We start from the raw sequence: 23,761 nt of genomic DNA, 5'->3' as shown, positions 1-23,761 counted from the left end.
GCAGGCGTGAAGGTCTGGTGGTAGTCCTCTCATGTACCGGTTGATGACCAGAACCTCTAGTATCTCCTCCGGACTCCGGGACTCAGTCCGTAACCACTTTCATGCAAGATGGATGAGGTCATATAATTGGGACCGCGGGGTTTTGTTTTCCTGGTATCTCCACTCATTATATCGCTGGGCCTGCACTGCGGTCATTACCCCAGATCTGGCCAGGATCTCTGCTTTCAGCTGGGGGTAGTCTGTCGCAGCCTCTTCAGGCAAATCATAGTAGGCCTTCTGGGTCTCCCCACACAGGAATGGAGCGAGGATGCCAGACCACTGTTCTTGGGGCCAAGCCTCCCGCAGGGCTGTCCTCTCAAAGGCCAAGAGGTATGCCTCTACATCATCCTCCCGCGTCATTTTCTGCAGCCAATTGCTGGCCCGCATGATATGCATCCCATCATGGCTGCGGTTCACCTCTGTAAGGGCCTTTACCTGGTTTACCAGTTCCTGCAACATAGCCCGGTCTTGAGCAGCCTGATCCATCAGCAGGCGATTAGTCTCTTGCTGCAGCCGCACTGCCTCCTGTTGGGCAGCTGCCTGGACATGAGTAGCCTCCTGCTGGGCAGCCGTGGCTTGTATCAGTGCCCGCACTACCTCCTCCATTGTGGTGCAAAACAATAAAAATAGACCTTCCCTTTTTTTTCCCTTCCAAACACCCTCCTTCTTCCGCCACGCTGTGGACACCAGATCCCACTTCCGACACCAGTTGTGACAAAGTTCCTGCTCTACCTTGGTGGATCTTGTGCTTATTGGCGGATTTGCTCGCCTTGGAGCTTCACGGCAGCCCTCAGCTTGGCCGTTTTTCTGAATCCACAGCTCAGGTCGACTCCTCCTGTGTCTGACCAGGAGTTGGGAGGTTTGGGGGGAACCCGGGCCCGCCCTCTATTCTGGGTTCCAGCCCAGGGCCCTGTGGAATGCAGCTGTCTAGAGTGCCTCCTGGAACAGCTGTGTGACAGCTACAACTCCCTGGGCCACTTCCCCATGGCCTCCTACCAACACCTTCTTTATCCTCACCATAGGACCTTCCTCCTGGCGTCTGATAATGCTTGTACACCTCAGTCCTCCAACAGTCCGCGTTCTCACTCTCAGCTCCTAGTGCCTCTTGCTCCCAGCTCCTCACATGCCCACCACAAACTGAAGTGAGCTCCTTTTTAAAACCCAGGTGCCCTGATTAGCCTGCCTTAATTGATTCTAACAGCTTCTTGATTGGCTGCAGATGTTCTAATCAGCCTGTCTTAATTGTCTCCAGAAGGTTCCTGATTGTTCTGGAACCTTCCCTGTTACCTTACTCAGGGAAAAGGGACCTATTTAGCCTGGGGCTAACATATCTGCCTTCAAATACTCTCCTATAGCCATCTGGCCCCACCCTGTCACACTTCCTAATAGTTAATTATTGTTAACTGAAGTGGGAGGTAAAAATCAATGATTATCATTGCTTATGAGTCTGTAAACAGCATTGGATAACTCATTTTATTTTTGTAAAATCTTTAACCATATCCTTTTCTTGTTTCTTGATATTAGAAATTCACATTAGCGTCCGTTGTAGCCTGTTGATATGTTGGATCATTGTTGATTTGATAGATAATTCATGAAAAGTTTCTGTTTTTATCCTCCCATAAGGTGTCATCGCTGGAGCTGTTGTTGGATGTATTTTGGGTGCTGTGGTTATAGCTGCTGTAGTGGGATTCATTTTCTGGAGACGGAGAAGGTAACTCATATTAACTGTTACATTCACTTCTGAAAAGAGCACCACATTATTTCACCATTACAATAAAAATAATAATAAATACCTAGCCCTTCTATAATGCTCTTCATAATGAGGCAGAAGCCAGTGCTATTCCTGTTTCATATACTTTAAAAGCAATGTTTTAAAATAAGCTCTACAGATACAAAATATTTATTTATATCACAATAATTCAAAGTAGATCATTCAAACTCACTTAGATGATTTTGTTGTGGAAACAAAGTCTTCATCATGACAGTGTATCACTGAGCCAAATTCTGCTCTGTTCCACTGGTGTAAATTCAGATTTACATTGATATTTGTGTAATTCAGATCAGAATTAGACTATAGTGCTCCGTAGCACATTTGTAATTAGTACTTCAATGTGTTAATGCTAAGCTATTTTTTCAAAGCAGAATAGATCACAGCACATTAAGGTACTGTTAGTGTGTGTCAGCAGGGTGCACAGGGACAGTTAGAGTATGGCAAGCTAGTGCTGGGTAGGTTTACATCCCAGCTTACTGCAAACTAGATGATTGTGTAGACAAGCCGTGAAGATATCTTATATAGGCTTTTTTTTTTCTCGATTGGCCACACTGGAACCCAACTTGTGGTCCGAGATTTCCTTTCTGGAGGTAATGGCAAGGCTAAGCGGAAAAGATCTAAGGACAAATTTTCAAAAGTTGTCCTAGTAAATCTGTGAGAAAATACATAGACGCTGTGCTCCTCTAGAAAGCCGAGATGTGCTGAGAGTGTCCCTAATTCCTGTGTCTTTTCCAGACAATCTGAAGTCCATCAAGGCTCTTTTTCTTCTCATGTTACCAGTCAAATAATGCAGAGCATACATTCTAAAAGGCTACTAAAAGAAAGGGAAGCCTTTTTGGATTTTCCTTTGCCTTCTTGTTTTGGTTCCTGTTCCTTCCCACGAGCTTCCATTTTTGACCAACACTTGCTTCCTAAGTAGAAGATCCAGGAGAGCAGCTTGCTTTAAAGCTGTGAAGATCCATTTTATTCATACAGCAAGGGTGTAAACACATTGGATAAATGTCTGACTTCTTAAATCATTATGCAGCATTTAGAGTCCTATTTCTAAGGCCTTTTCTACATTGGGATTTTAGCCACTAGTGCATATTCTTAGTGTAGACTCAGCTTGCATTAGTGCAACATGATTTTTACTAATGCGGTTGACCCTGGTTCCAAACTGGGAAAAGTTGAACCAGTGTAAACCAGGGATCTGCACTGGTACAGCAACACCAGTGGCTAAGATTGCCATGTAGACAAGGCTTGGATCTGTTTCCTGTTGCTCAACTCCATTAGAACAAACTAACACTTGTCTATTGTTCATTCATGATCATATTTCTTATTAATGATTTTACTGGTTACTGTAAGTGTAAGGCATAAGGGAGCCGCAGTTAGGGCTTCTTGCACAAGATCAGATGGTATATGAAAAACTATCATGAAACAGGCACAGAAAGAGCTTCTGCCAGGAATCTCATTTGTGTTTTGCAAAAATTCTTCTAATCTCTTCCCACCTCACCCTTTCCCAACAGGAAAGATGGAAAAAATAGTGAGCTGCCCTTTTCCCCAATTAGGTGAGTTAAATATTCTTTCAGCCACTATTTTCTGAGTTTACATAATATTGGCAAGACTTGTTCAGAACTTTGATAATCGTGTACTATACAATTTTCTGCGGCAGAGTTCCTGGTATTAAAGCTTTGAACACTTTATTTCCTTATGGAATTCAGAGAACCAAACATAACCTACTGCAGTCTAAAGATAATTACGTAGAGACTTTCAATGTTGCCAAATGGAATTGAACACCCAGTTCCCGTTAAAATTAATGGGAATTAGATGACCATGTCCTTTAGGTGGCTTTGCCTTGTATTCTTATGCATTGACAAAATAATCCAGATTACAAAGTGCAATGTGTAGAGGACCTGTCTGCACACTGTGTCTAAGCAAGATTGTCCACTATAGCCTTGATTCTCCCCTGTGACAGGGTTACTTTGTGCTGAGCCACCAGTGCAAAATAGCCTTAAAGCCAGGACAGCTGGATATGGGAGGGTCACCCCAGTATAGGGGGAACCTCAGGTAGTGCAAAGCTGGCATAAAATGGCTCGGACACCATGTAAGAGCAGGGCATCCCAGTGATTCCTAGCAGCCTTTGAGGCCATTGGCAGTCAGTCAAAGTTATACCAAGAGATTGACCCAATACATGACCAATCCAGGATCAGGGACTTTCAAAGGTGACTTAATGCCACCTTTTTACATCCTCTTTCCTAAATTGCATTGAAACTCCATGGCCATAGTAGAGCATTGGCGCTATATGTCTAGTTGTCCTGCAGTGTAAAATAAAGCTTGTGAGAGTAATATAGTAAAAGTATAACTGTGCTGTGTCTAATCATGTTTTTTTCTTTTTTTCCTCCTCAAGACCCAAGAAGTAAGTAAATCACATTTTGTAAACATGAATGACTGCTATTAACTGAATTTACGGTTTATTTAGCTAATAGCAAATACTAATAAATGAATGGCTTTGTTTGTTTTAGATCAAATACAATTAAAGTTGAAAGCTTTGAGTCCTACTTTAAGAAACAGCAAGCTGACTCGAACTGTGGATTTGCTGAAGAGTACGAAGTATGTATTATCCGTTGTTATGGAATTCAGTTAAGTATTTTTACAGTGGGGGAAAAAATAGCTTCTCTTTGGGAAGTAGCCAGGCATTGTTTAGAGGAAAAAGAAAGAGGTGACCAGTGTTAGAGACTGGGCATATACAAAGAATATGATTTTTTTACAGTAAAATTATTCATAATTCATGGCACAGGCATGGTAAAAAATAGATAATTCCATGCTCTGGGCACTGCAGCCTTGTGGATTCTGCTGCCCTGCATTCACAGTTTTAGTTCGCTTTGATCTAGTCCTCTTGGTTAATCAACGCTCATATTATGGGGGACCCTATCCCCGTTCTACTCTGACTCCCCCCAACCCCACAGACTCTTCTCCCCAGTGCAGAGCTCTTAGAAGGGGCATGGTTAGGTCTTTGCCCCTTTCATCCCCCAGGTTCCCTGTTCTCCCATTCTCTGCCTTCTTTACCCCTTGTAGGTTCCCCAGTCCTGAATCCCCCTGCCCCCTTTCTCCCCAGCTCACCTGCTCCCTGACTCCCTTTCCTGTCTCTCTCCTCAGCTCATTGCTGGAGGAGAGGTGGGCAGGATGGAATGCAGAAGGCTTGAACTGATTGCTGTCAAACAGCTGGCCAGGGCACCAGGCAGTGCCATTCTTCCTGCTGAGATGAGGGGGCTTCTCCAGAGCGAGGCATCGGAGCATGGGGTCTGCCAGTGAAGTGTTGAGGTTGGGCATCAGGTCCCAGCAACAGACTAGGGAGAGAGACAAGAAAGGGGGTCAGGGATTGAAGCAGGACGGGATAGAGATGGGGTTGGGGATCGGGCAAGCTGGGGGCAGAGAGGATCAGGAGGTTGAGGCCTGGGGTACCTACAAGGGGGAAGGGTCAAAAGGCAGGTTGTAAGGGATAGTGGTGGGTAGGGAAGGAGGCAGCTGATCAAAGTGAAGTAACAAACTGTTAATGCACAGCTGCAAGGTCTATATAAATGGCAAAATTCATGGTTCTGAGATGGTGGTGACCACTGTGACAGAACCATATCCCTGACAATGAATTCCCATCTGCAACAACCCATTACCTTATCTGCCTTCTATTTGAAATGTAAGAGAGACATTTCAGATTTTGTGGCACTAAACCTGTCTGGGGGCATGTATGTAGCAATACCTGAGTTAGCATGTGGCCTTGGGAAAGCCGCTTACCCACTCTGTATCTGTCTCCCCATTTGCAAAAAGGGTGGGTGGGCATAATACTGATATTGCTACCTTAGTGGGGTTTATGGTACCTTAAATGGCTTTAGAGCTGTAAGTTGCTGTATAGATGCTAAATATTGTTTCCCTCACATCCAATAAATATTTTTCTATAAAGTGTATGTAAACTTGAAGGTAACTAGAGAGAACCCCAAACCAGGAAACAAGCCATTTGTCCATGCAGTCACTTATAGAAAGGTATTGAATAGCTCAATTGTCTGCTATTCTACAGAATACTTTTCCCTCCTCCCTGAAGCCATTCACTGACTTCCTGTCTCTTTCCATATCAAGTTCAGACTCCTTATTTTAACTTATAGGGCACTAGATAGCTCTGCCCTGCCTTCCTTTCAAGTTATGTATCCTCCCACAACTCCTCTATTGCCATATACTCCACCCTGCCCCTCTTTCCTCAATGCCCTCTTCATCATCGTCCTTCTTTCCTCCTCCTTGTCTCGACTCCAAACCAGCCCCACACCACTCCCTGTTCCTAAATCAGGTCCTCTTCCTGTGCACAGGTCCTCACCCTGCACAATTCGCATATGGCCTGACAGCTGTAGTTCATATTCATGACCCCAATTCAGCAAAGAAATGCAAGAAAGCCAATGGGACTTTAAATACATGCTGAATGGTGAGCATATACTTAAGTGCTCTACTGACTCAGGGCCTGAGCGAACATGCAGTCACTGTTAGTCATGCATATTTTAGAGCAAGTGCAAAAATCAATTTGCGGGACGCACATGTTTATTAATCATCCTCTCCTCTCTATGAAGTTTGCTGCTCTCTCTTTTGCACTCCCTTTTAAAAAAGAAGAGTTAATTTTATTACCATTTCTCCAAGGCCTAATTCTTCCACTGCTGTAGGGACATCATGTGTGTTAGCACTGTTGGCATATCCCAATGATTGGCTCTGCCCTGTCTTTAAACCAGTGTCATCACTAAAAAAAATTCTTTATTTTGCTGTAGGAACTGAGGTCGGTGGGCATTCATCAGCCTAAATTTGCAGCTGAACTTACTGAGAACAGAAGAAAAAATAGGTACAATAATGTCTTGCCGTGTAAGTCACTTCTTTTGTTTTTGCATGTTGTGTTTCTGGTTGAAAGCTTTAGGTTGGGTTAGTTTTGTAACTGAAGGTTTTCAACAATAGAGTGCTCACGTGCTTCCAGGATGGACACTGATGTGAGTTTCAAAATAAATAAACCTGTGATACCCATTGTTCAGCTTTCCATAAGCCACAACATTAACAAAACGTAAACAGCTTTCCACCAACACACATCTCGTGTGTCCATTTTGGTGGTTCATCCATGATGAAGCTCTACCCAACAAGCTTACAATCCGAAGGGTAAGACTCGAGACAACAGATGACTATAGACAGTCAGCGGCGTGTAAGGAAACAATGAGACAACGGTGGTCAGCATGGCAGGCAGTGGTCTCTGCACACCAGCAGCCTAGCTGCTGTCAAGTTGTTTGTTGGCATCAAAGCAAAGGGGGATTTGAAGGAGGGTAATGAGGTTGCTTTGCGGATATTTACGGGGAGCTCCTCCCAAGAATGAGGGGCAGCACGGGAGAAAGCAAGGGGCAGGGCCATTCCTAAGGGGGTGTACGGCCCGGGACAACTCCCTCTGCCCCGCTTCTTAGTCTTCCCCCTGCTCCGCCCCTGGCCTGCCCCCATTCCACCTCTTCTCCCAGCAATGGACGCAGCTTGGAGGATTAGCAGGGGGCCTGCACTGGCAGCAGGGGTCGGGCCGACCCCACTCTCACCGGCAGCGGCGGGAAGTAGAGAAACCCGGCCCCAGCCCACTCCACTCCTCCGCCAGCTCCCAGCCACGTCACTCCACTTCCCGTTGCCGGTGAGTGCGGGAGATGGTCCTTTCCCCAACCCCCCACCCCCACTCAAGCAACACGGCTGGGGCTGGGGCGGGGGAAGTGGAGTGGGCTGGGGTCGGGTTGCTCCACTTCCCGCTACCCAGTTCGTGTGGGGGGTGGTCCTTTCCCTAACCCCGCCACCTGAGCGACACGGTGGGGGGGGGGCGGGGGGCGGCGCGGAATGGGCTGGGGCCGGGTCGTTCCGCTTCTTGCTGCCGGCGCCAGGCCCCCTGCTAATCTCCCAGGCCGCTCTGGGCCTGTGGGGCCCTCCAAAGCGGCCCCCCACAGCTTCTGCCTCCCCGGCCCTGCAGGCCTTGAGCGCAGCCCAGACCCTCTGCGGGGGGTCTGGGGAGCTGGTGCTTGGGCTGCGTAGGGCACCATAATTGGTAGGGACAGACCTGGGAGAAAGCATTTATATACTTGTGGGTGTAAATTAAAGGACACTAAATTTCATGTTCTGTATCGTTGATGTCATTTGAGCACTGTGTCCTATAAACCCTAGATTTATTCTATTTATTTCATACTTGTTGAAATCTTACAATGCTATCTATGTATTTTATTCTAAATTGGTATATATGTATACTACTGTCTCCTAATGAAATAGCTTATACTTTATCACCCCCTACATGCCCATTCTTCTGTGCTTTAAATTGTACGGCATTCGAAAACTGCCTCTCTTATGCACATGCACACATACTGTATAGTCCATATTAAAAATAATGAGTTTGCTCAATATTCTGAAAATCAATTTTATTTTGGTGAACACTTATCTTTTATAGACATCATTCACTAAATCTATTCTAGATTATAAAACTTTCCTATTTCTGATTCCTATAGTAACATATATTCTAATTTTAAAAATGCATATTGATTTTGAAGCCTTTAGTCAGGGCTCCTGTTTTAAACATACATAGTATTTTGCAAAACGTTTAAAATCCTAACAATCACTTTTTTGTTTGCAGATGACATTTCCCGTGTTAAACTTTCGATCCAAACGCATCCAACGGATGATTATATTAATGCAAACTATATGCCCGTAAGTCTACTAAAATCATTAAAATTAAAAATTGGGTCTGTTTTGTGACAGACTTATTAAGTTATATGAAGCTTTAAAAATTTTGTTCTTATCTGATCATTAAAAATAGTTATTGATTTTATTTTTATTTTAGGGATACAGCTCCAAGAAAGAATTTATTGGTGCACAAGGCCCCTTACCCAACACTGTGCAAGACTTCTGGCGCATGATTTGGGAAAAAAATATCTATGCTATTGTTATGTTGACAAAATGTGTTGAACAAGGCAGGGTACGTTTTTGTTAAAACTACATTTTCCTTTGAGATGCAATCGGCTAATTCTAAGTAGTAAAAAAATAACACCATTATGTTTATATAGCACCTGTTTATCCTGGGACTCCAAAGTCTTTAAAAATTATAGAACATGCATGAAATTTATTTCATCCACTTTCATGCTCTCATTACTGTTTGGGGTCTAGCAGGAATTTTTTGGGGGGAGAGAAGGGGAGTTCAGCATTGCACAATTGGTTTAGGTACACTGTGAACTCTTTAGCCTTCTTCTGAAGCATCTGGTAATGGCCCCTGCTGGAAACAGGATACTTGACTAGATGAACCAACAAATCTAATCAATACTGCAAAAAAAAAAGAAATGCAGAAGCATCAAAAATGCTAGAAAATACACCCCCAGTCCTCCAATTGGATTCATTCATGTGGTTTTGAACACAGGATTGTGGTTCAATTGTGTCTTAGACAGCAGAGTGTAAAGCAATTTTATCCCCTTCTTGAGAATGTTCTGGGTGCTCGGCTAACCACTTCGGACAGAAAATGCCAGAGCTGAAGCTACACAAGCAACCTTAACTTCGCTTCATTTGTATTTTTTGTGTCAACTGTTTTGTCCCTCTTTCACTGTACATGTTTAAATGTATTAACTTTCCATTTGGGCCTGATATGCTTCCACTGAAGTCAGTGGCAAAACTCTCAGTGACTGCAGTGAGAGCAGGAGCCAAGTCTTTTGTAAAAATGAAAGGAAAAAAGTTAATCTGACTACCTAGCTAATCTCAAAAACAATGAGGAGTCCTTGTGGCACCTTAAAGACTAAGGGTATGTCTACACTACGGAATAAGGTCGAATTTATAGAAGTCGTTTTTTTAGAAATCGGTTTTATATATTCGAGTGTGTGTGTCCCCACAGAAAATGCTCTAAGTGCATTAAGTGCATTAACTCGGCGGAGCGCTTCCACAGTACCAAGGCTAGAGTCGACTTCCGGAGTGTTGCACTGTGGGTAGCTATCCCACAGTTCCCGCAGTCTCCGCTGCCCATTGGAATTCTGGGTTGAGATCCCAATGCCTGATGGGGCTAAAACATTGTCGCGGGTGGTTCTGAGTACTTATCGTCAGGCCCCCCTTCCCTCCCTCCCTCCGTGAAAGCAAGGGCAGACAATCGTTTCGCGCCTTTTTTCCTGAGTTACCTGTGCAGACGCCATACCACGGCAAGCATGGAGCCCGCTCAGGTAACCGTCACCGTATGTCTCCTGGGTGCTGGCAGATGCGGTACGGCATTGCTACACAGTAGCAGCAACCCATTGCCTTCTGGCAGCAGACGGTGCAATACGACTGGTAGCCGTCATCGTCGTGTCCGAGGTGCTCCTGGCCACGTCGGCTGGGAGCACCTGGGCAGACATGGGCGCAGGGACTAAATTTGGAGTGACTTGACCAGGTCATTCTCTTTAGTCCTGCAGTCAGTCCTATTGAATCGTCTTATGGTGAGCAGGCAGGCGATACGGATTGCTAGCAGTCGTACTGTACCATCTTCTGCCGGGCAGGCAAGAGATGAGGATGGCTAGCAGTCGTATTGTACCATCTTCTGCCAGGCAGGCAAGAGATGAGGATGGCTAGCAGTCGTACTGTACCATCTTCTGCCGAGCAGCCATGAGATGTGGATGGCATGCAGTCCTTCTGCACCGTCTGCTGCCAGCCAAAGATGTAAAAGATAGATGGAGTGGATCAAAACAAGAAATAGACCAGCTTTGTTTTGTACGCATTTGCTTCCCCACCTCCCCTGTTTAGGGGACTCATTCCTCTAGGTCACACTGTAGTCACTCACAGAGAAGGTGCAGCGAGGTAAATCTAGCCATGTATCAATCAGAGGCCAGGCTAACCTCCTTGTTCCAATAAGAACAATAACTTAGGTGCACCATTTCTTATTGGAACCCTCCGTGAAGTCCTGCCTGAAATACTCCTTGATGTAAAGCCACCCCCTTTGTTGATTTTAGCTCCCTGAAGCCAACCCTGTAAGCCGTGTCGTCAGTCGCCCCTCCCTCCGTCAGAGCAACGGCAGACAATCGTTCCGCGCCTTTTTTCTGTGCGGACGCCATACCAAGGCAAGCATGGAGGCCGCTCAGCTCGCTTTGGCAATTAGGAGCACATTAAACACCACACGCATTATCCAGCAGTATATGCAGCACCAGAACCTGGCAGAGCGATACCGGGCGAGGAGGCGACGTCAGCGCGGTCACATGAGTGATCAGGACATGGACACAGATTTCTCTGAAAGCATGGGCCCTGCCAATGCATGCATCATGGTGCTAATGGGGCAGGTTCATGCTGTGGAACGCCAATTCTGGGCTCGGGAAACAAGCACAGACTGGTGGGACCGCATAGTGTTGCAGGTCTGGGATGATTCCCAGTGGCTGCGAAACTTTCGCATGCGTAAGGGCACTTTCATGGCACTTTGTGACTTGCTTTCCCCTGCCCTGAAGCGCATGAATACCAAGATGAGAGCAGCCCTCACAGTTGAGAAGCGAGTGGCGATAGCCCTGTGGAAGCTTGCAACGCCCGACAGCTACTGGTCAGTTGGGAATCAATTTGGAGTGGGCAAATCTACTGTTGGGGCTGCTGTGATGCAAGTAGCGCACGCAATCAAAGATCTGCTGATATCAAGGGTAGTGACCCTGGGAAATGTGCAGGTCATAGTGGATGGCTTTGCTGCAATGGGATTCCCTAACTGTGGTGGAGCCATAGACAGAACCCATATCCCTATCTTGGCACTGGAGCACCAAGCCGCCGAGTACATAAACCGCAAAGGGTACTTTTCAATAGTGCTGCAAGCTCTGGTGGATCACAAGGGACGTTTCACCAACATCAACGTGGGATGGCCGGGAAAGGTACATGACGCTCGCATCTTCAGGAACTCTGGTCTGTTTCAAAAGCTGCAGGAAGGGACTTTATTCCCAGACCAGAAAATAACTGTTGGGGATGTTGAAATGCCTATAGTTATCCTTGAGGACCCAGCCTACCCCTTAATGCCATGGCTCATGAAGCCGTACACAGGCAGCCTGGACAGTAGTGAGGAGCTGTTCAAGTACAGGCTGAGCAAGTGCAGAATGGTGGTAGAATGTGCATTTGGACGTTTAAAGGCGCGCTGGCGCAGTTTCCTGACTCGCTTAGACCTCAGCGAAACCAATATTCCCACTGTTATTACTGCTTGCTGTGTGCTCCACAATAGCTGTGAGAGTAAGGGGGAGACGTTTAGGGCGGGGTGGGAGGTTGAGGCAAATCGCCTGGCTGCTGGTTACGCGCAGCGAGACACCAGGGCGGTTAGAAGAGCACAGGAGGGCGCGGTACGCATCAGAGAAGCTTTGAAAACCAGTTTCATGACTGGCCAGGCTACGGTGTGAAAGTTCTCTTTATTTCTCCTTGATGAAACCCCCCGCCCCTTGGTTCACTCTAATTCCCAGGAAGCTAACCACCCTCCCCTCCTCCCTTCGATCACCGCTTGCAGAGGCAATAAAGTCATTGTTGCTTCACATTCATGCATTCTTTATTCATTCATCACACAAATAGGGGGATGACTACCAAGGTAGCCCAGGAGGGGTGGTGGAGGAGGGAAGGAAAATGCCACACAGCACTTTAAAAGTTTACAACTTTAAAATTTATTGAATGCCAGCCTTCTTTTTTTTGGGCAATCCTCTGTGGCGGAGTGGCTGGTTGGCCGGTGGCCCCCCCACCGCGTTCTTGGGCGTCTGGGTGTGGAGGCTATGGAACTTGGGCAGGAGGGCGGTTGGTTACACAGGGGCTGTAGTGGCAGTCTGTGCTCCAGCTTCCTTTGCTGCAGCTCAACCATACACTGGAGCATACTGGTTTGATCCTCCAGCAGCCTCAGCATTGAATCCTGCCTCCTCTCATCACGCTGCTGCCACATTTGAGCTTCAGCCCTGTCTTCAGCCCGCCACTTACTCTCTTCAGCCCGCCACTTACTCTCTGCAGCCCGCCACCTCTCCTCCCGGTCATTTTGTGCTTTCGTGCACTCTGACATTATTTGCCTCCACGCATTCGTCTGTGCTCTGTCAGTGTGGGAGGACAGCATGAGTTCGGAGAACATTTCATCTCGAGTGCGTTTTTTTTTCTTTCTAATCTTCACTAGCCTCTGGGAAGGAGAAGATCCTGTGATCATTGAAACACATGCAGCTGGTGGAGAAAAAAAAAGGGACAGTGGTATTTAAAAAGACACATTTTATAAAACAGTGGCTACAGTCTTTCAGGGTAAACCTTGCTGTTAACATTACATACATAGCACATGTGCTTTCGTTACAAGGTCGCATTTTGCCTCCCCCCACCGCATGGCTACCCCCTCAACCCTCCCCCCTCCCCGTGGCTAACAGCGAGGAACATTTCTGTTTAGCCACAGGCAAACAGCCCAGCAGGAACGGGCTCCTCTGAGTGTCCCCTGAAGAAAAGCACTCTATTTCAACCAGGTGACCATGAATTATATTTCACTCTCCTGAGGATAACACAGAGAGATAAAGAACGGATGTTGTTTGAACGCCAGCAAACATACACTGCAATGCTTTGTTGTACAAAGATTCTCGAGTACATGTTACTGGCCTGGAGTGGTAAAGTGTCCTACCATGAAGGACGCAATAAGGCTGCCCTCCCCAGAAACCTTTTGCAAAGGCTTTGGGAGTACATCCAGGAGAGCCGCGAATGCCAGGGCAAATTAATCCTTTCACATGCTTGCTTTTAAACCATGTATAGTATTTTAAAAGGTACACTCACCGGAGGTCCCTTCTCCGCCTGCCGGGTCCAGGAGGCAGCCTTGGGTGGGTTCGGGGGGTACTGGCTCCAGGTCCAGGGTGAGAAACAGTTCCTGGCTGTCGGGAAAACCGGTTTCTCCGCTTGCTTGCTGTGAGCTATCTACAACCTCATCATCATCATCATCTTCTTCGTCCCCAAAACCTGCTTCCGTTTTGCCTCCATCTCCATTGAAGGAGTCAAACAATACGGCTGGGGTAGTGGTGGCTGAACCTCCTAAAATGGCATGCAGCTCATCATAGAAGCGGCATGTTTGGGGCTCTGACCCAGAGAGGCGAACGGCCGCTCCGGTTTTCTGGTAGGCTTGCCTCAGCTCCTTAAGTTTCACGCGGCACTGCTTCGGGTCCCTGTTATGGCCTCTGTCCTTCATGCCCTGGGAGATTTTGACAAAGGTTTTGGCATTTTGAAAACTGGAACGGAGTTCTGATAGCACGGATTCCTCTCCCCATACAGCGATCAGATCCCGTACCTCCCGTTCGGTCCATGCTGGAGCTCTTTTGCGATTCTGGGACTCCATCATGGTCACCTCTGCTGATGAGCTCTGCATGGTCACCTGCAATTTGCCACGCTGGCCAAACAGGAAATGAGATTCAAAAGTTCGCAGTTCTTTTCCTGTCTACCTGGCCAGTGCATCTGAGTTGAGAGTGCTGTCCAGAGCGGTCACAATGGAGCACTCTCGGATAGCTCCCGGAGGCCAATACCGTCGAATTGTGTCCACAGTACCCCAAATTCGACCCGGCAAGGCCGATTTAAGCGCTAATCCACTTGTCAGGGGTGGAGTAAGGCAATCAATTTTAAGAGCCCTTTAAGTCGAAATAAAGGGCTTCATCGTGTGGATGGGTGCAGGTTTACATCGATTTAACGCTGCTAAATTCGACCTAAAGTCCTAGTGTAGACCAGGGCTAACAAATTTATTTGGGTATAAGCTTTCCTGGGCTAGAACCCACTTCGTCAGATGCATGAAGAGGAAAATATAGGAGCAGGTATAAATACATGAAAGGATGGGGGTTGCCTTACCAGGTGTGAGGTCAGTCTAACGAGATAAATCAATTAACAGCAGGATACCAAGGGAGGAAAAATAACTTTTGAAGTGGTAATGAGAGAGGCCCATTACAGACAGTTGACAAGAAGGTGTGAGTAACAGTAGGGAGAAATTAATATTGGGGAAATTAAGTTTAGGTTTTGTAATGACCCAACTACTCCCAGTCTTTATTCAGGCCTAATATGATGGTATCCCGTTTGCAAATTAATTCTAGTTCTGGACCTTCATGTTGGAGTCTGTTTGTTTTTGAAGTTTTTTTTGTTGAAGAATTGCCACTTTTAGGTCTGTTATTGAGTGACCAGAGAGACTGAAGTGTTCTCCTACTGGTTTTTGAATGTTATGATTCCTGATGTCAGATTTGTGTCCATTTATTCTTTTGTGTAGAGACTGTCCAGTTTGGCCAACGTATATGGCAGAGGGGCATTGCTGGCACATGATGGCATATATCAGAGTGGTAGATGTGCAGGTGAACGAGCCCCTGATGGTGTGGCTGATGTGGTTAGGTCCTATGACGGTGTCCCTTGAAAAGCTATGTGGACAGAGTTGGCACCGGGGTTTGTTGCAGGGTTTGATTCCTGGGTTGGTGTTTTTGTTGTGTGGTGTGTAGTTGCTGGTGAGTATTTGCTTCAGGTTGGGGGGCTGTCTGTAAGCGAGGACCTAACCACATCAGCCACACCATCAGGAGTTCTGAGCATCCGTGACTCCTGTTGACTTCAGTGGGAGCTGTGAGTGCTCTGAACCCTTGGAATCAGGCCATCGATATCTAACAGATGACACATGTGGCCAAATTATAACTGCTTTGGCACAGGGTGCGCTCGGAGGGGAAGATGGAGCAAGCTTTCTCCTTCTCTCGCCAATCCTGCTAATTCCCAGTATGTTTGTACAGGAGGCAGCCATAGATCAGCTGCAGGCATTGAAGATCACAAGGGGGGTAACGAGTGCTGCTGGCAGCCCCAGAGAAGGGTGTCTGGGCAGGGCAATAAAGTTACATTAGTGATCAATGTAACCCATTGTGTCCATACCACAGAAAAATTGTATACCTCATGACACTAAAGCATAAGTAAGCAATGAAAATCAGGAATGGAATTGTGTTTTGTATTGCTTTAAGCCTATTGTCATCTAGAATCTTTTATAAGTGAGTAAATTATATTACCTTGTTTGCTGCTTAATTTCCCAAAAGCTAATCATGATTATTATGGTTTACAACTATCTATTGAATGTCCTCAAGTCTAGGATGGACTGTAATTTAGGACTAAAAGGGGAAAATACGCAATTTATCCTTGCATTGCTTTTCCTCTGCCTTGCTTTTTCTTTGCACTCCATAAAAATCTCCTCTGTTACTGTTGTACAGTATAGCTAACATTATCGCTTTCTTTTTAGACAAAATGTGAGGAATATTGGCCAGTCAAAGGATCCAACTATTACGATGACATTAGTGTAACATTGGTCTCAGAGTATGTCCTTCCAGAATGGACAATAAGAGACTTCACAGTGGAAGACGTGAGTAATTCATTGGGTGTATAAGACTCTAATGTGTTTGTAGAAATATATCTACTGCATCTCTGGAAAGAGAAACTTCACCATCCAAGTCAAATCAGAATGGGGAAAGCAATCACTCCTGCAGACTTCACAACAAAAGTAAAACTTAGCTAAAGGAAAAATATTGTACAGCTTGTTTTAATCTGGGACATGATCGCTCTAGTCTCCTTCCTGCCTAAGATCTGATTAAGGTGTTTCATGCTGTGTATCAGCAATCGGCCTCATGTGGGAGTCAGGGACTGAATGAGCATCTGCTGATTGGACCTATAATTTGACCTTTCGGTGCTCTATTATAGAACCCTCTGATGGGCCTGCTAATGAATTACCAGTCTGGGACCTCATTGGCGATTAAGGGATCTCTGCATGAAAATTTGTCTACAGGATCCAGTCACATTATGGGCTCACCAGCAGCAGTGGTGCAGAGCCCATGCTGTGATCCTGCAACCCATACTGACATGAGGAGGCCGTACTCACACACTAAAGAGACCACCGTATAAAGGCAAAGGCAAAAGAGAAGAATTTCAATCGTTTATCTGGGCGAAGGGTGTCCTCAGCCATAAAGAGACAATTGAATAATGCATCCTGAAAGTAGTGCACAGTTCACAGGAGGCACCTGTAATAATGCTGAACTAGCCACAATATCTTCCTACCATAATTGTTTTGTGATGTTCTTTTGAGGCCTAATTTCTCATCTTTCAATGTATGTTCTTTTAGAAGAATGCAACTGAAATCCACTCAGTACGCCAGTTCCATTTCACTTCCTGGCCTGACCATGGTGTTCCAGAGACAACAGACCTTCTTATTAACTTTAGACATCTGGTACAGGAAAACATGAGCCACAATCCCCCAGATTCTCCTACTCTGGTGCACTGCAGGTACAGTAATTCCACACTGGCTTCCTTTTAAGAGCACGTTTAATATTAAAGTGTTCCTTTTCAAGCAGTAGAAAAAGCTCAACACCTTTACTATTTATGTATGTGTATTGTCCATCCTGCCAAGTTATATGAAAGGGCCCTTTGCTGTACACCAGAGAAATGCAATAAAACAGTGTGGATGTCAAAATGCATTACCCTACAGTAAACAGTTCATTAAGGGGTTTTGTTGCTGTAGTCCTTTTGGGGGTCTCTCATTGACTGGAAAATTCAGCACCAAAAATTGCCTTATAAAGCACTTTATGTATAATTTTTATGGTTTTTGCGAGCCCAGAAGGAATCATGCAGCCCTACTGACAATGGTAATAAGAACTCCTACAGACTATAAGGGCCTTGATCCCAATGCCCACTGAAGTCAGTGGAAATCTTCCTAATAACTTCAATGGCTTTGCATCAGGCCCTGGGTTGTCTATAATTAAGAGAAAATAATAGGTGAAAGGCCGTCATGCTTCTGTCTAACGCATAGTCATTTTACTGCAGTGCTGGTGTTGGCAGGACAGGTACTTTCATTGCAATTGACCGTCTGATCCAGCAAATAGAAATGGAGAACACCAGTGATGTGTATGGAGTAGTATATGATCTTCGAATGCATCGACCTTTAATGGTGCAAACAGAGGTAAGGCTAATCTCTTCCATTTAACGTGCCTGAAGATCATTGCATAATAGCTCAAGAAAGGCAGCGTAAATAGACAGCTCAGAAGTATGTTCCACTCCAGAGGCTTTCTCCTGTTCTTACCCAACATTTCAAAATTCTGTTTTTGTCAGCTCAACAAAGGAGTGCCCAGCGGGGACCCATGGAAACCCTAAAGGGGTACAGAGTCCCCTGCGATCATCAGCTTTCCACACATCCTGCCCTATCTCTTCCCAGTGAAAGCAGTTGCAGCCATGGACCATAGTAAAACCCATAGAGCTGCCACAAAGGGGATGGGGAATTGGGAGAAAAGTGATTCCGTATAGTGAGCTGGGGGAGCCTGAGGGAGCCGGAGGCTGAGGGGGAAATTATTCCAGCTGGCAGCACCATTTTGGAGCACTGCTGTTGGGCCTGTGTTACTCCTTTAAATTCTCCACAGTTGACTGTCAAGCAGAGAGATCTACCTCCATCTCTGCGGGGACAGGGAACTCTGCACATACTCCCCCTTCTCTTGCACAGGTCTGAAGTGAAAGATGGTGAAATCACAGACTCTGCTCCTTGGGCAAGGGGGAGGTATTTGGGCTGCCATGTAGTCACTGCCACAGCACTTGGGATCGAGAGCCTCTCTCAGAATTACAAGTGTGCCGCAGCATCTATTTATCAGTTTGTTTATTTTGTGGGTTTGGCAGCACTGTCTGTATAGTCAGTTTCACTGCTTCTCCAGGCTGAATATTCCATGTGGTTTGTGTAGATCTTTCATATAGCAACAAAAGGGAGTAAAACGTTTAAAATAACCAGGAAAATAGGAATGTAAGAAACCACAAAAATTGGCAGGGCGACTCTGGGACAGCTATGGTACCTGAAACTGTACTGGCAGGCACTTAAGGAGTTAATCTGGAGGGCCTCACTCCACCTGGAAATGGTGCTGACTACCTGTGTCCCTTTGAGTTACCTCCAATAAAACACTTCCCTCTGCTGGTACATGTGTCTCTCTCAGCTCCTCGCTCCCATCTGCATCCACATCATGACAGGAATTTTTTTTAGTTTGAATAGATTAAGCTTGATGGGGTCACTTTTTAAAGGAGCAAACAGTTAAAAGACCACTGTCAACTTGATTTTTTTTAAAACCAACTAAAGAGTTCTCTGTCAGATTACTTAAAATTATATAGCATGTCTTCAGTTTAACAAGGGGGGAGGTTGTTAGTCTGTGATTTATATTCAGAAGGGTCTTGGGTCTACCACTTCTGTCCTCTTCCCTTTTTTTCTCTCTACACACTCCTGCCTCTTTATGTTCAATTTCTGCTTTGCTGCTGCTGTAACAAGCAGAAAAGACACCCCCCGCCCCCGGGGGCATTGACCATCAATAGAATGATTAATTGAATGACACACAAAGTATTGTCAAATGCCCCAAATAACCATAGCAATTCTTAGGTAGTACTTGCAAAAATAGTAGCTATGACCTTTTCAGGTGGAAATATGACTTCTGAAATAATTTTCTGTATGCATTTGCTTCTGCCATTAGCATTAGTTTGTTTAACTCCCACCATGGGCTTTGTGAGAGGCCATAAGAACCTTGGCATAGCCTAAATCCATGCAGGAAAAAATGCCTCCCACCCCCGGCTTTGCTTCGCAAAGGATATGTGTATCGGCTGTCCCTTGTTCTAATCTCCTTCAAAGGATATGAACCCCTCTTTCCTGGATTGTGAGGCCTTCATTAAGGCCCTGATGGTACTACTGATTCCAAATGTGTGGACTATGTTGAAGTCACTAAGACTCCCTACAGATGCCATGGACTTTTCCATACAGAGTCAGTTGCAGAATTGGGGCCTACATTTGGGGGAAGTAAAATCCTTTCAGAGTATATTTCTGCTTCTAGCCATATCAAAAATGTTACCTTCATCACAACGAGCTGTGGATTTTTGGGGCAACTGTTTTCTGTTACTTATACATGATCTGCAGGAATATTCGGTGCCACAGTGCATCTTGCCCGTGTCTGAAAAGCACATTGTATAGCCATGAACATAATTACCCTCACAATGATGTATTTGCTACAATCTATAATGCCCTTCATTATTTTTTCTTTTTTTCATTAGGACCAGTATGTCTTCCTAAACCAGTGTGTTTTGGACATTATTAAATCCCAAAGAAACAAAAAATCAGACCTTATCTACCAAAACACAACAGCAATGGCAATCTATGAAAATTTTGGACCAACACCGGGTTTTGAGAAGGCAAATGGCTACCACGCATAATCAGAGAGGGAAGAAATGTCACTTGGAGGCCATTACTGTCCTGCACAAAGGAAAACAAAATGCACTGTTGTTGTACATTTGTGTGTACAGCGTCTTTTATTATTTTTTCAGTCTTGTATATCTAATTTGAAGATGGCCGTGTAAAAATGTCATTTGGAGTTGTGGGTTAGTATAAAAAGAAGCTGTAAGTTAACAGAGGAAATTGCTTTATCTTGGGAATTTCACAATACTCGTAGGCGAAACAACGTTTGCAGTACAAACAGTGAAGTAAATATTAAAAATAACAAATTACAAAGGCTCTTTTTTAATTACAATTTTGTATGATTTCATATCCAGATACCTGGCTTGTGGGCTGTGGAATATATTTTATAAAAGTCAGGAACATATTTTATCTACTGTACCTGGTTACTTAGTTGATGGATATACGCTTCATTGTGATTTGTCCTTAGTGCTCCTTTTGATTTATAAGGAGTACAAACGCCTTCTACGAATGGATGTTGATATTTGGAAATTGTGCCTTTTCTGGTTATTACTCTGTAGGCAAAAATAATCAGAGCCCTATATTTTTGTACTGAGACTTGTAATTAGAATATAGATTTTAACTGTAGTAATATTGCTGGCGAGACGCTCCTAGATTTGGTAGTGATCTTCCCCTTTTTGTATTCCATCACAACCTTGAGAGGCCTTATATCACAGTGCCTCAGTCTAGAGCAAAAGGAGGGTAAGAGTTGTGTGTCATTCTGAGCTTTAGTGTGTGTGTGTGTGTGTGTGTGTGTGAGTGTGAGAGAGAGAGAGAGTTGGGAGAGGGTAAACAATTCCTCCCATTTCTGGCTGATATTTCTGTTTTATAGAGTTTATAAGGGTTTATTTAAAGGTGCAATATGTGATTTATTGAATAATGATTGCTCTACTTAAAGAGAGCTTTACTCAGGTTGTCTCTTTTTTAATTTTTTTTCCCCTAAATGTATAAATCTGTGAAAATTTCAGACTGAGAATTCACATGTCAAAGTGCTCCCAAACAGGTTCACTGGCTTTATTCTATTTAGCAAAAGTAAATGCACAAATATCTACTGTATATATCAATTACTAGAATCTGTTGTTTTAGCCTGTCAAAACTGAGGTGTGTGTTTTATCTTGGTGCATCTCAAAAATATAATTTAACTGTTTTATAATTGTTTCCAACATGCTGCTGCTGCTATTTTAACTGATCCTTTTAAAAAAAAAAAAAAAAACTAGATCTTCATATTACATGTCAAGGACTAATTTGGATTTATTTTACTGGTACATTAATGTTAAACTTATGAAGGCATTACCAATGAAGGACTTATTTGTTATTTTTAAGGGGTACTGGGTGTTTTTTTCTTCTTTGGATTAGTGCACTGGTTGCATTGTAAAGTATGAAGTTCAGGAACATCCATAAAATAGCTTTTAAAGTCTTATGAAGGTTTAATAGCCAGAGTACCTGGGGTTCTGCAGCATTTGAAGGCCAGTTTGTATGACAAAGGTGGCAAAAACTGCTGCAAATTTTGGAAATTATTGTGGCACTACAATGGGTAGCTGGCTGCCCTGTAGAATCCACTGTTGAATGAAAAATCCCAGGCATCCAGGCATCTGTGAATTTAAGTACTGACAACAGTCATTCTTATTCGGTAATGGAAGTGTGTCATTTAAGCAAAACTGGAGGGAGACCCACACCACAGTTTGACCATGATTCATAATAGCCATTTGTTGTGTTTATTTTATTTTTTCTTCTTCTTATCTGAAATACTTAAAATCAATCAAACCATCCCACCAGACTCCTTCTCAAATGGAAATTGCAATAGGGATTTTTTTTTTTTTTTACCCTGCATCCTTTCTAAGTGTCATTAGATCTCAACCAAATGCAAATGCAGCAACTTCTTCACTTAGCTTGGCAGCACAGACCAAACCAAAAAAAATCCTGAAGACTTCACTAGAGAGAAGGGCCTGCCCCTCTACATTGGTGGGAATTTTTTTTGTTCGTTTTTCATTTAAATACTACTACTCTCTGTAGTAGTGCAGTCTTAGGGTACCATGGAAGTGCATGGCGGGTCAGCAGTTGTTATTCCTGGGACAGCCCAAAAGGTCCTTGAGTCCAAGAATACTGCACTTGGTTTAGAAAGTGCCTATCTTATGTATCAGAGAAGAGCAGTGAATGCATTGTCTCTCATCATGTTTGTGCTGTGGATTCTGCACTTGAGTTATATAGTGGCTGCGTCTGTATTATATAGCAGCAGAACCTCAGAAAACTAGCTATAACTGTGACTATCTATTTTTGGTCTAAACACCCTATGATAGACTGTTGCAGTAACAGGTGATTAAAAGTGGAATCCTCAGTACAGTTTCCATCATGGAAACAATAGAATAAATATTTGTCAAGAGATTCCTAAGAAGTAAATAAAAACTCTGTCCAATCAAAGCCTTTTATGGATTCCAGGTTCCCAAGACATATATCTGCTAAATCAGGAGAGAGTCTGATTTCCCTGCTTATGAATTAAATGTGAGAAGAACACAATAGATGAGATTACAGGGCCAATCCTGCCTGACTAAAACAGTCACTATTCCCAATCAAGTCTGTTTCCCATAGAGGCCAAAAAGAATTTTCCATGAGCAAGGCGTGCAGGCTCAGGCCCTATAGTTTTTAGTGGACAGAAAAAGTTGGTTAATGCTTAAAGTGATGTATCTATGAAGTTGGGTGTTGTTCCACTGTGACTAATAGGACAGGCCACATAGGAACTCCCACTGGAAGGAATGGGTCTTACAGGTAATGTTTTATCTTAGAGATTCCCTCTAATCAAGATGACTTGAATAGGATTCTAGCGTATGTTTCTCTTCTACAAACTGATTTTCTGTGTCTTTAGTTTCTTTTGATTCAGGACTAAAGGTTGCTATTTATACTGTCTTATTGCTCTTTATTCTGTTCATTCAATGCTTCTTGTTGGTGGTGCTTGCCTAAAGTAATCTGCTTTCCCAGCCTCAAAACTCTACTGTGTTACAACACTGGGTTTTCTGACTGGGGTAGTTTTGGGTTTTTTTTCAATTTGGGACCCTTTAAAAAGGGAAATGTTCATGTGTGTCAAATAAGGGTTGCTTTTAGTTGAATATTTTGATGTATAAATTTCAGTGTTTTTCATACAGCTGTACAGAAACTTGTAGCACATTGTCTTAATTTTTTAATAGTTTGTTCTTAAAGATATAAAAATAATTAAAAAGCATTAACTTAGAGTGCCTCTTTCCATTTTGTTTCTTTCTTTTTTCCCTGTTTAACTTAAAATGAATTTTCCATGTCACCAGTCTGGTTCTGGACAAACTTAAAGTCAATACACTAACTTAAGCCTCAGTCCTGCAATGTGACGCATGGGGTCAGACCCACTTTAAAGTCAGTGGGGCTCTGTGAAGGGATAGGGGTCTGTGCATTACTTTGCAGGACCAGGGCCTAATGCTAACACCTCAGGGGTAGCTACTGTGTTCTCTAAATCAGGCCCTAGGTGCTAGTTAAAGGAGTAAGGCCCCAAAAACCACTGAACTGAATGGAAAAATTCCCATTCAAATTAACGGGCTTTGGTTCAGGGCCTAAGTATCTCTGGGATTCAAACACCCACTCCTATAATAATCAAAGGGGATAGGGTGGGGATAGTCCTCCTCATCCACTGACATGAGTATCCTGCTTTCAACAGAAATGCCTGGGAAGGGCTATAGAAATAACTGTATAAAATGATTCCTCAGGCCTTGATTGTTGGGGGTGATTGATTCTGG

At 44.2% G+C, this 23,761-nt stretch overlaps 1 protein-coding gene across 4 annotated transcripts in view; it reads left to right on the top strand.

The window, feature by feature from the left end:
- Nucleotides 1–23,230, top strand: part of PTPRJ (protein tyrosine phosphatase receptor type J) — a 128,719-nt gene extending 105,489 nt beyond the window's left edge. For 3 of the 4 annotated variants that reach the window (XM_043548850.1, XM_043548849.1, XM_037899664.2), the window contains 11 exons: nucleotides 1,663–1,750; nucleotides 3,316–3,357; nucleotides 4,197–4,205; nucleotides 4,312–4,399; nucleotides 6,589–6,679; nucleotides 8,451–8,524; nucleotides 8,658–8,792; nucleotides 16,014–16,133; nucleotides 16,887–17,047; nucleotides 17,585–17,720; nucleotides 19,829–23,230. In XM_043548850.1, coding sequence (XP_043404785.1) covers nucleotides 1,663–1,750; nucleotides 3,316–3,357; nucleotides 4,197–4,205; nucleotides 4,312–4,399; nucleotides 6,589–6,679; nucleotides 8,451–8,524; nucleotides 8,658–8,792; nucleotides 16,014–16,133; nucleotides 16,887–17,047; nucleotides 17,585–17,720; nucleotides 19,829–19,987 — 1,103 coding nt within the window. In that variant the 3' untranslated portion in view covers nucleotides 19,988–23,230. The remainder of the gene's footprint in view (nucleotides 1–1,662; nucleotides 1,751–3,315; nucleotides 3,358–4,196; nucleotides 4,206–4,311; nucleotides 4,400–6,588; nucleotides 6,680–8,450; nucleotides 8,525–8,657; nucleotides 8,793–16,013; nucleotides 16,134–16,886; nucleotides 17,048–17,584; nucleotides 17,721–19,828) is intronic. The other variant, XM_037899665.2, reaches the window with a different exon arrangement.
- The last annotated feature ends 531 nt before the right edge of the window (nucleotides 23,231–23,761 follow it).

The sequence above is a fragment of the Chelonia mydas genome, chromosome 6 (assembly GCF_015237465.2).
Source record: "Chelonia mydas isolate rCheMyd1 chromosome 6, rCheMyd1.pri.v2, whole genome shotgun sequence".
Classification (NCBI taxonomy): domain Eukaryota; kingdom Metazoa; phylum Chordata; order Testudines; family Cheloniidae; genus Chelonia; species Chelonia mydas.
Note: the sequence above shows the minus strand (reverse complement) of the source record. Positions and strands in the feature narration are given on the sequence as shown.